Source organism: Chionomys nivalis, chromosome 5 (assembly GCF_950005125.1).
Source record: "Chionomys nivalis chromosome 5, mChiNiv1.1, whole genome shotgun sequence".
In the NCBI taxonomy this organism is placed as follows: domain Eukaryota; kingdom Metazoa; phylum Chordata; class Mammalia; order Rodentia; family Cricetidae; genus Chionomys; species Chionomys nivalis.
Window position 1 is genome coordinate 44,555,414 of NC_080090.1, and position 12,625 is coordinate 44,568,038.

The following is a 12,625-nucleotide window of genomic DNA, read 5'->3' on the forward strand; positions in this document are numbered from 1 at the left end:
TTCTGAGGTCTAGTCCTGAGACATCAGCCTTTTTAATAAGGTGGCCACTCAGAGGAAAATATCATACAGAGGATTTAGTTGCTGAATTGTCTCTGTTTTCCAGCGATCAGGTGTGCACACTGGTCTCCTGGCATCTCAATCCAGTTTCAGATTGCCGTTTCTCCAAGCTCTTAGCAGCTGTCTGCGAGAGAACAAGGGCATGGCAGATTTTCTTCTCTGTGGGTGCACAGGAAAGCTACTGTTGCTACCTGGCCCTGGTCTTTCCACAGACACCCCCACACCAATGCCCTGCGGCATTGGTCTCAATGCTGTGATTGTGACAGGTGCCAAAAAGGCAGCTGGCTTTCCTCAGCCCAGTTGGAAGACTGGTTTGTCTCTCCCTTCTTCCTCCCCCAGAATGAGGGAGGGATTGGGCAAAATGATGGGCAGATGGCGAATGTTATTTTCTCTTGTTATCTTCTTCAGCTCACACAGCTGTGGGCAGGGAGCCATCTGGCTGATTGCCTATCTAAGGCATTAGGACTGGGCTTGAACTTGCTCTGACTTTTAAGTATTTAAGGGAAAGGCATTGAATATATTGTTACGTGGCTCCCTGGAAAACTTATTCTGAGGCACTTCAAGGAGATGGAAGGTCATTTTCCAAGGACATTTGGAATATGAGACACGTAAGCTGCTTCTGCACAAATCTGTGTTTTCCCACCACACCTGGAGCCTGTGCTTGGCCGTGTCTGATATGTGAAAACACCTAGCCTAGCCATCAACACGGATGGGTCTCTACTCTGTCTTAGATGGCATGGCATGGTCCAACATGTCCTCAGTTTCTTATGGATACATTTTGATTGATGTACTTCAATGTCTCTGTTTCAACCTTGACTTTTATATTTTTTTTTGATGATCTTCTGGGAGCTGAATTTCTGTTTATTCCAGAAAACCCCCCGTGAATCCTCAGCTTGTCTTTCCTCTTGGTACCAGCGGGCTTTGCAGCTGGTGCAGCTGGGAAATCTATACCGCCACCCCCAGCTGAGGGATAATTATAGCAATTAAAGCCGAGACTAGTATTTCAAGGGAGCAGAATTTCTATATTACCATTAAAATGCTTTAATCTGCTGTGAAGTCTGAATGGTAAACATTCTTCCCAATGTTGTGAATTTTGAGACACTCACTGCAGCAGTCTGAAGAGCGGACAGCTAACGGAATCACATCTATCCGGGGAAGGAGCAGTCAGCTATCTTGGACAGAAAAACAAGAAATATTCGTTTATCGGAAGTTAGGCTAAAATAAATAAATACATACGGGATGGTGAGATGTCTCAGTGATCAAAGACACTTGTCACCAAGTCTGATGACCTGAATTCGATCCCAGGACCTGTATAGTGGAAAGGAGAGAACCGACTCTCTAATAAAACCCTCTGACCTCTACATGAATGATGGAGCATGCATCCCACTTCCCATTAGTATATGTAATAAAAAATAATAAAGACCTTATGCTGTATGTTGAACAAAGTGTACACAATAGGAAAAATCGAAAACAAAACAGCAATAATCTTTTTCTGATGTCAGTATATCTGAATAGGTAGGTAGTTCCAATCTAATTCAGTCTGCCAAAGATTGAATTTTTCAGAGGACATTTGAGATTTCATGAACCAGATTCCCTTTTTCTACCCCCTTTCTCTTCCCTACATTCTCAAGTGTGATGGACAAAGAGTTTATCTGTTGGAATCAGCCAGTCTGGTCTTTCATGATCCCTAAGCTCACCTGTTGGAATCGGTCGCTCTGGTCTTCCCTGGCTCACAGCCACCTGGGACCCCCAAAAATGATCCTCTCTTCACAAGCATCGAGTCTGTGAACCAGGACAATGGGAAATCTGTAATAAGCAGAGATTTGTCTCTGTTTTAGTGATATGATAGCAGAAATGATAGCAATGTTTCCATCTAAGAGAAAGACAGGAATTGTCTTTTAAATAGTATTTCTATGACTAATACTGGTTAACTGGAATCCACTTTCTTTCTTCTTTTTTTTTTTTTTTTGCTTTATGGAAAATTTATTGCAATATTCCAATATTCCAAAAGCACATCACTTTTTCTTCTCAACATCCTGCTCTGCAGCTTCCTTTGCCCTCTTTGCTCGGATGCCAAAGAGACTGGCAAAAGCCTTGAAGTTCTTCTCTTCTTCTGTGATGACTCTGGCTTTCTCCTTCTTATAAACATTCCGGATGGGCATCACAGGTCGAGTTAGCTGAGTGGCCAATTTAAGTTCTTCAGCCGAACTATCTCCCTTCTTTGGAGCGGAAGGCTTCCTGGGGAAGAGGATGAGCTTGGAGCGGTACTCCTTCAGGCGCTGCACGTTGGCCTGCAGGGACTTGGTGGACTTGTTTCGTCTCCTTGGGTCCACGGAGATGCCAATGGTGTGAGCCACCTTCTTATGGATACCAGCCACCCTGAGTTCCTCCAGGCTGAAGCCCCGGCCATCTCGGACCTTGGTGTGGTAGCGCACTGTGGGGCACCTCACGATGGGCCTGATGGGTCCGGACGCGGGGCGCGGGGCAATGCGGCGGGCTTTCGCCTGCCAGGCCTTGCGTCTGCGGATCTTGCATGTCGGCTGGTTGAACCAAGTGTCCTCTCGCTGCTGCCAGTCCTTGTGGAAGTGGGGCTTCAAGATCATGCCATTCCTTCTGGGCGCCATGGCTGCCTCCCGTGCAGGGGAATGGCCGAGCGGACCTCTTTCTTTCTTTCTTTCTTTCTTTCTTTCTTTCTTTCTTTCTTTCTTTCTTTCTTTCTTTCTTTCTTTCTTTCTTTTCTTTTTTATTAATTTATTTATTTATTAAAGATTTCTGTCTCTTCCCCACCACCGCCTCCCATATCCCTCCCCCTCCCCCAATCAACTCCCCCTCTCTCATCAGCCCTAAGAGCTGTCAGGGTTCCCTGCCCTGTGGGGAGTCCAAGGACCTCCCACCTCCTTCCAGGTCTATTAAGGTGAGCATCCAAACAGCCTAGGCTCCCAGAAAGCCAGTATGTGCAGTAGGATCAAAACCCAGTGCCATTGTTCTTGACTTCTCAGCAGTCCTCATTGTCTGCTATGTTCAATGAGACCAGTATTATCCCATGCTTTTTCAGACCCAGTCCAGCTGGCTTTGGTGAGTTCCCGAAAGAACATCCCCATTGTCTCAGTGTGTGGGTGCACCCCTCGCGGTCCTGAGTTCCTTGCTTGTGCTCTCTCTCCTTCTGCTCCTGGTTTGGACCTTGGGGTTGTAGTCTGGTGCTCCAATGTGGGTCTCTGTTTCTGTCTCCTTTCATCGTCTGATGAAGGTTAATATCCAGGAGGATGTCTATATGTTTTTCATTGGGTTCGCTTTCTTATTTAGCTTCTCTAGGATCACGAATTATAGGCTCAATGTCCTTTATTTATGGCTAGAAACCAAATATGAGTGAGTACATCCCATGTTCCTCTTTTTGGGTCTGGCTTACCTTACTCAGGATAGTGTTTTCTATTTCTGTCTATTTGCATGGAATATCCAAGAAGTCATTGTTTTTACTGCTGAGTAATACTCTAATATGTATATATTCCATACTTTCTTCAACCATTCTTCCATTGAAGGGCATCTAGGTTGTTTCCAGGTTCTGGCTATTACAAACAATGCTGCTATGAACATAGTTGAGCATATATTTTGTTGTATGATAGGGCATCTCTTGGGTATATTCCCAATAGTGGTATTGTTGGGTCCAGGGGTAGGTTGATCCCGAATTTCCCGAGAAACCGCCACACTGCTTTCCAAAGTGGTTGCACAAGTTTGCATTCCCACCAGCAATGGATGAGTGTACCCCTTTCTCCACATCCTCTCCAGCAAAGGCTATCATTGGTGTTTTTTATTTTAGCCATTCTGACAGGTGTAAGATGGCATCTTAAAGTTGTCTTGATTTGCATTTCCCTGATCGCTAAGGAAGTTGAGCATGACCTTAAGTGTCTTTTGGCCATTTGAACTTCTTCTGTTGAGAATTCTCTGTTCAGCTCAGTGCCCCATTTTATAATTGGGTTGATTAGCCTTTTACGGTCTAGTTTCTTGAGTTCTTTATATACTTTGGAGATCAGACCTTTGTCAGTTGCGGGGTTGGAGAAGATCTTCTCCCAGTCAGTGGGTTGCCTTTCTGTCTTAGTGACAGTGTCCTTTGCTTTACAGAAGCTTCTCAGTCTCAGGAGGTCCCATTTATTCAATGTTTCCCTTAATGTCTGTGCTGCTGGGGTTATACGTAGGAAGTGGTCTCCTGTGCCCATGTGTTGTAGAGTACTTCCCACTTTCTCTTCTATCAGGTTCAGTGTGTTCGGACTGATATTGAGGTCTTTAATTCATTTGGACTTGAGCTCAAGTTTTAGTCAGGGTTTGTATTGCTGTAAGGAGACACCATGACCATAGCAACACTTATAAAGAAAACATTTGATTGGGTGGCTCACTGTAGGCCTATATTTCTATTTGGTATGGCAGCCAGGCTCTGAGGATGGTCAGGTAGCCTTCCAGACAGGCTGTCACTGCCCCAACAAAGGGTCAGGTTGTTGTTTTGCTCCTTTCTTTGTAATTTGGAGGATGCCTGATAGAGAAGCTGATTCAAGCCTACTTGCTAGCTAGCATACAGAGCATACAGGTAGATGTGGACGTGACTAAAAGCCATTCACCTGGTTACCTAGGAGACAGAATGCTAATGTATTTCCCCTTCAGTTAAGTTTTGGTATAAAGACTGTTTGGAGAACAAATGAGAGGAGTTCTTCAGGATGTGAACTCAGGACTTCATGAGGGACGACTGAGAATCTCCCTCCCTATAAAGTCATGTGAGTTGTGTCTTTATTCCCACGCCTCCATGCCAATCCAGAGAGATAGTTTATGTTGGGGTCTTGTCAAGAGAAATCATTTAGCAGTGGACGCCGACAGCTCGCCTACTATTTCAGAGGTTCAATCTATTATTGTCTCAGTGGGGAGCATGGCCGCACCCAGGCAGATGTGCTGGAGAGGTAGCCGAGGGTACTACACCTTGCAGGCAATAGGACATCAACTGAGACACTGGGTGGTACACGAAACCTCAAAACCCACCCCCACAGTGGCACACTTCCTCCAGTAAGGCCATACTCCCTACTACAAAGCCACACCTTTTAATAGTGCCACTCCCTATGAGCCTACCACACCCGATAAGTGTTTTAGCTATAAATGAGAGTATTGAAAATTCAGAATTTAGAAAATTGTTAAGCTGCTTGATATTACCTGAAAATGTAGTTGTATTCTTTCCCCTTTGAATCATAATTTACATGTAGAGTTTCTTAGTGACCATTATGATCCTTCAGCATTCTCTATATCTATTATCTATATCTAGAACAGCCAGAATAAGGACTCAGATCTTTAAATTAGGCTCCTTAAGTTCAGTACCCACATGGTGAGTCCTTGACTTTCCCCATCCTCAGAATTGCAGCTCCATGAGTCATTGTTGGATTTTATACTGAGTTTGGCAAAGCCTAGTTTAATCTAAGCTGGCTTAGATTTCACGGGACTCTGAAGAACCTTCAGATTGCCCGGAGGTGAATCTAGACTGCAGCGTTTCCTGCATACATTACACTTTGAGCTGCCGAGTCTTTTTGTTGTGGGACTTTTGGAGTGGTTCTGCATCCTGAGGAATGGCCTCTGGACAAGCCTGTTCACAGCTCACCTTCTGTTCCTTCTGGCCTCTGCTCCAGCTGGTTCCTGAAACCTCCAGGCAGTTACTGACTTCCAACTACCATCTGATCTCAGCGCCTAGCACGTTCTGGTATTTTCTGGCATTTGGCTACTCAGAATCGGGTGTTTAAAAACTTAGTTCAAGGCATGCCTTCCCCTTCTCTTCCATGGGAACCTCTGCTGTTATTACTGCCTGGGTGTTTGATTTCCTTGTCTCCTCTCCAGGTCTCTGAATCGTAACCTCTGGACAAAATGACCATGTTTTGTTCTCCACCTTAGTCCCAGGACACAGAATATCAGAAGCACGCTGGCTATTCAAGAAGATAATACTTTCTAAATATAGAACAAATGCTGATGGCGCTTTCTCTATTTTAGCAGAGGCAGTCTGTACTCTCCTTCCATTTCAAGACCCCTGTAACAGTTGGAATCAGTATGGGAGACTCATCGAAGCCAATGACTTCTGGAGGTCACATATTGAGATTGTGAAACTACAGACAGGAGCATCCTGCACCACTCTGACTGAAGAAGAACTGTCCTACATCAAATCCCATGAGAAGCGCTAGTGAACTGGTTCATGAATGGGCTGGTTGTTATAGCAACAGAGTTTAGTCTGTCTTAAGGAAGCTATCACATCAAAGCTAGTGGAATTTGACTCAGGCTGCGATGTTGAAAATGATAGCATAGAAGATCTAGACAGGACCCAGGAGGGTGTTTTGAGTTCTCTGAATTCATTTTTGTTGAAGCTGAGAGGTAGTAAATAATCAGAAGACCGATGAGTATAGGGCAATCTAAAGAATGATGGCTTGAAGGATGCATATCAGTTTCTGGAGTCTAAGGTTGCTATCGATCTCTTGGGGGCACAGTGCACAAATAGCCTCTTTTGTCTGTGATAATGATCTCAGCTTCAGGTCTTCGAAACCTTGACAAACCCAACTGTCTTTATAAAGCCTCTGTCCAGAGACACCCTAAGGATAGAGAAGCAGGTAACCCAAGCTGCCAATTCTCACCCCAACAGGGATGCATCTGAATCAGGACCCAGGGTAGCTTTTGAAGCATCCCTAGGAAGATGAAAACCATTCTTGGTTGTGATAGATAGCTCTCTCAACAGCATTTCTTAAAGATTTTTCTTAATTTTAAATTATGTTTTTCTGTTTGTGCATGTGCATGCCATGTCTGTGGAGGCCAGAAGAAAACCCTGGGTCCTCTGGAGCTGTAGTTAGAGGTGGCTGTGAGCTGTCTTATGTGGCTGTTGGGAACAGAGCCAGGGTCCTCTGCAAAAGCAACAAATGCTCTCAATTACTGAGCCATCTCTCCAGTTCCTCAGTGGCATCTTGTCTTATTACTGTTAGCATTTTGCCCATAAGCCCTTCTTTGGGCCTTTTATTCTGACTCTTCTTTATGGGCAGACTTTGGACACATCCTGGAGGGTAACTCTAATGGGAGCCACAAGCTTTCCACTTAGAACCCAACAGACAAAAATAACAGTCACAGAAAAAATAAAATATTTATTTCCTATCTGGAGGAGTAATATTAAGTACAGCAAAGGCATGAAAGTTTCTGGAAGCTCCTCTTCATGGAATAGCATTATAAACACATTGAACAAATTTAGTACTTTAAATCACGGGAAATTTATCCTAAAGTTATGTATTATCCTAAAGTTATATAATATGTATTCTTTTGTGGAAAGTGATCATTTATGAAATCCTTGGGAAATGACTAAAGCCCATATTTCATTTATTAGTTGGGTAGTTGAAAATTTAAGGTAATTCAATTTTAATAAATATTTATTAAGATCTTACTGTGAGGCTTGTGCTTTAATAATCTAGGAAAAGGCGAAATTGAGTTTTTTAAAAAAATAAAAAAGTATGGTCACATAAGTAGTAAACTGAGTCATGTCAGGGTTTGAGCAGTTAGTAGGGGTGGAGGAAGGTGGAATGGGACTGGAAAGTCCATCTGTTCTCGCTACTAGGAAAGCAGCTTGGAGAATATCACAGAGATGGCTATGGTGCATCTCTCAGAAGGAAATTTCTACGGTAATTTACCACTTAGCTGTGCTCTGAACAATAGAGTAATTACGATGGAAATATATGCTGATTTTTAGCATTTAGAGTCGACTTATCCTATAACCTAGACTGCCAAACATAGAAATGTGGACACAGTGTAGAAATTACGGACTGTGGCGATGGAAAGGCAAACGCATTCCTAACTGGAATAGGAAATGAGGAAGGCAGGGTGTAGAATGACTGAGACTTCTCCTCATAATTGTGGGGAGTAGTATGTTTTCATCTCTAGTTAGGGGGAAAAGGACAAGCTGTATTCATGATCTAAAACCTGACAAAGGTAACCAATAGAAAAGCCGAAATTGACATATATATCATTTTAGAGAATTGAGGTGAAACAATAAACAACCGTGTATATCATGATGATAAGCAAATAAAAGATGTCTAGATTGTATAAAACTTATTAGAACAGAACTGAGTCTCTTTGTAAATCCTTATATTCCTGGTCAATTGATTTTGACAATGAGTCAAAATAATTCTGGAGGCAAGGAACAGCCTTTCTTCTTTTCTTTGTTTTTTCTTTTTCTTTTTGACAGAGTCTTGATACGTGGCCTACGGTGTTCCAGACTGACCTTCCCTGTGATCCTCTGCATCACCCTGAGCACTGGCATTAGCTTTCCGGCTGTAGCAGTCTTTGCAATGAGTGGGGCTGTGATGACTCCTTGTCTAAATGAAAGGAGACTCGGGACACTCACCTTCCTCACATGCAAAAAATAACTGGAAGCCAGCGGTGGCCTAGAGTGGAAAAGGATGAACTATGAAATCAATAAGAAACATGGGCACAAAAACTTCTATTTTAGGTTAGGTAATGGTTCTTAGATCTGTTATCAAAAGCAAACTAAAACTCCTAGCTATAACCCCAGCAGAACCAGTCTGGCCTGTCTGGGCTGCATCACAGATCACCACAGAATTGCTGGATTTATTCCTTACAGGTCTGCATGCTGAAAGTCTAAGATTGAGACCCAGCAGACTCATCCTTTGGGGAGCTGCTTCCTGTTCACAGACAACTATCCTCAAAATGTTAGGAACCGGGTGCTCTTGGAGGGTTCTTATAGGAGGTCAGTGATCCTATGGGTAAAGGCAATTCTCTGATGACCAAATCATGGCACAGAGCTCTATGATACAGTCACATGGGAGGGGAGGATTTTGTAATACAAATGGAGGAGTACATTCAGCTACACACACACACACACACACACACACATCATACACACATACACACACATATACACACAGACAGACACTCATACACACATACGTATACACAGACACACATAGACACAAACACAGACACATACACACAGACAGACAGACACACACAGACAGACAGACATTCATACACACATAGCTACACACAGATAGACACACACATACACACATAGAGACACACAGACATACACATATACACAGACAGACACACATACACACAGACACACACAGATACATACATACATACAGACACATACAGATATGCACATATACACAGACAGACACACATACACACAGACACATACACACACAGACACACAGACACATACATATACATAAACACACACACACACACTGTATTATTTTCACGGTGATCACCGGACAAGAAACAACTTAAGAGAGGAAGGAAGGGTTGATTTGGGTTTCCAGTTCAAGGGGCTAAAGTCTGTCATGATGAGGAAGACAGGAATGCACAGCCCTGGCCATATTGTGTCTACATCGAGGGAGCAGAAAGCACAGGCCAAAAGTCAACTGAGCTCTGAACCCTCAAGGCTTGCTTCTAGTGACTCACAACCTTCTCCGACAGCATCTCCAGCTTGAGGCCACGTTTAGAAACGCACAAGCCCGTGGTCGCCATTTGACATCCCAGCCCCACAGGGAAGACTCCGATCTTCTGATGAGGCAGGTGTGAGCCTGAGTGGTCCCTGGAGCGATCAGAAGTTGTGGTCTCACTTGTGCTCTAAGCTGGCAGATGTGACACCAGGATGCAGAACAGAGCTGAAGATATAGAGATGGCTGAACAGTAGCCAATCCTCTGCCCCCACAAACGCCAGCTTACCAGCACAGGGCCTTGTAATCAATGACATAATAATGTGATTTTCATGCAACTCAGGCAGCTTGTGATGAGTTATTCAGATCTGGTAAGGAGACCGTCAGTGTGCGGTCTGGTGGGACCGTCACTTCTGGCCAGACTCTCATGTGTCCTGTTGTCATTGTTTCCAGATCTAGATTTATCCTCAATCTTTCTCATTCCGTCAGAGAGCCAGATAACCATTTGAATTCAAGTGCAGCATGCATGTAAATTACTGACAGGGTTTCTCTGTAGCTCTGGATCCTGTCCTGGAACTAGTTCTTGTAGACCAGGCTGGCCTCAAACTCACAGAGATCCACCTGCCTCTGCCTCCTGAGTGCTGGGATTAAGGGCGTGCGCCACCACCACATGGCTTAATGTATTTAACTCTTGAGGAACTTGAGACCTTTTAAAATCAGAGTGCTGTCACACAATGAAGTTGTCCCCTGATTGAATGACATTGGAATTCTGCAGTCCCCACTGCAGTGACAGTAATTCCTGGAAGGACAGAAGGAGGTACCAATACTGAGCAGAGATCTCTGATTGTGTGGTCTTTGCTCTCAATTCTGAAGGCCCTAGAAGGTTTTTGTTTTGTCCTTATTTCTTGAGGATTTTGTTTGTTTGCTTGCTTTTTTTTCCCTTAGAGGAGCATTGTAATGGTTTGAATGAAAATGGTCTTGACAGTCCCATGGGGGTGGCATTATTAGGAGGTATGGTCTTGTTGGAGGAAGTGTGTCACTAGTATGTCACTAGGACGGGTTTTGAGGTTTCAGATGCTCAAGCCAGGCACAGTGTCACTCTCTCTCTTTCTGCTGCCTGCCGATGCAAATGTATAACTCTCAGCTACCTCTCCAGCAACATGTTTGACTGCATACTGCCTTGCCATCAGAGGATGTCTTAAGAACACAGTGATGTCACACAAGCCTATACTGTGAGTGGCGAAGTCTATGCTGGAGTCTTTGCCAGATTTTTCCTGCCATTTTTGATACTGATGCATCCTGGCTCTTTTCCAACTCTAAAACCCTACCTAAAGAAATGTGGATCTGTGGGAAAGTTTTCACCCAATTAAACAACGAGGAAACTTGAAACTGATTGATTAATGGGAATTGATTCATGTGCTTGACTTCCTAACCATTATTTAACTGAGCTTAATATCTTTAACCTTTATAAAAACACTGCGCTGTGTGTTTTCCATTACTAAAAGGAGCAATATTAAAATTCTTTGAGGTCACACAGCCTCTGCAGGGAGCTCCACTAGGGACTCACTCTGTATTAGGTGGGGTGTTCTCAGCCTCTCATAAAATATGTCACATAAAAATAGCTCTACCAGAGGGCTGTCCAAATGACATATGTAAAGGAGAAAAAACAGTCAAACACCCCGGGGAAAGGAAGGGCTCCGAGCAGAGGCTTGCCTAGGATGGCTGCCTCCCACCTTCCCTTTGTTATTCCATCAGCCTTCACAACTGAATTATTTTTAGAGTCTGATCCTGTAAATTGATGCCTCTCTGCTGCTCTCAGCCCTCTTCACGTCTTCTGTTCAAAAGAGAAGCTGTGGGTTTTTGCGCCTGCCAGTAGCCAGCATGTTTACTGTAGATACTTTTGTGCTTTGTGCTACACATGACCCCAAAATCAATCCTTCATACCAGCAAAATCCAGGCTCTAAGCATCTGTCTGGAGGCAAGATGTCAACAGGTCTCTTAGCATCTGCTGCTGCGGGTGTGTATCCTCATAGCTGTCAGGTGCCAACGGCAGCCTTCCTCCTTTAGAGAAGGAAGGGGTTCTTTCAGACCCGGAGCTTCTTTCCCTGGGGTCGCACTACAAGCAGATGTTTGGGTCCAGTGTCAGCAACAGGGATTTCCAGGTTCTTTTGTCCCAGTAGAAAGACCCAGACCAAGGATACACAGACCCGTCAAAGCAGAGAGGATTTACTAAGAAAAGGAGCCTTTCCAAGTTAAGGCAGAGCCAGTCCTAGAAGACTGGGACCTTCATGGAGAACTTCCTTTAACATATGCTGTTACACAGGAACCTTGATTGGTGGGTTTCTCTCTCTCTCTCTCTCTCTCTCTCTCTCTCTCTCTCTCTCTCTCTCTCTTTCTCTCTCTCCCTCTCTCTCTCCCCACTCCTGCTTGCTTTCTTTTATATTCTTTATTTTTTAGTTAACTTTCACCTTATTCTTCATCTATAATTTCTTACCAACAAAGAGTTGTACTCCCAACTTTGTTTTTTGTTTGTTTGGTTTGGTTTCTTTTGGTGGGGTAAAGGATAAGGACCCATCTGCTAAAACTTCAACCATGGTGATGAAGGGCATAGTTCAATCTAAAAGAAGAAACTCTCTTCTTGTTCTCCTGTTGGTTGGAAATGAGGCTCTGGATCCCCTGTCTACCACAAGGAGGGGTTTAGTTTGAAGCATTCATATCCTAGAAGACAAAATCTACAAGAATACAAAGTCTGAGCAAGAGTAGTGGAATATCAACCAGTTGTAAATGGAGATTGCACTTTCATTCTGGCCACCCAGACCCGAATAATCACACAGAAACTATATTAATTACAAAACTCTTTGACCAAAAGCTCAGTTGTTTCTCTAGTTAGCTCTTATATCTTAAATTAACCCATTTCTATTAGTTTATATTTTACCATGAGGCTCATGATTTGTTACCTCTTGCTTCTTGGGTGGTTACATGGCATCTGCCTGCCTCTTCCTTCTTTCTCCCTACTTTCAGTTTAGTTTTCCTGCCTAGCCATATTCTTCCCTGCCATAGACCAAAGCAGCATCTTTGTTAGCCAATGGTAATAAAATATATTCACAGCATTCAAA

The 12,625-nt window shown here is 43.7% G+C and overlaps 1 protein-coding gene across 2 annotated transcripts; it reads right to left on the reverse strand.

The window, feature by feature from the left end:
• Positions 1 to 2,064: 2,064 nt before the first annotated feature.
• LOC130875028 (60S ribosomal protein L13-like) lies at positions 2,065 to 2,681 on the reverse strand. Of its 2 annotated transcripts, XM_057770650.1 has the most exons (2): positions 2,415 to 2,681; positions 2,065 to 2,273 (listed from the first exon to the last, which is right to left on the reverse strand). In XM_057770650.1, exons 1-2 carry the CDS (start codon positions 2,679 to 2,681, stop codon positions 2,073 to 2,075), a joined length of 468 nt encoding a protein of 155 aa, XP_057626633.1. In that variant the 3' UTR covers positions 2,065 to 2,072. The 2 variants fall into 2 exon arrangements, with proteins under 2 accessions (XP_057626633.1, XP_057626632.1); XM_057770649.1 differs by having other exon boundaries at positions 2,065 to 2,681.
• Positions 2,682 to 12,625: the final 9,944 nt, after the last annotated feature.

Coding starts and splice junctions, on each gene's coding strand:
- LOC130875028 (XM_057770649.1), bottom strand. CDS start 2,681: ATGGCGCCCAGAAGGAATGGCATGATCTTGAAGCCCCACTTCCACAAG.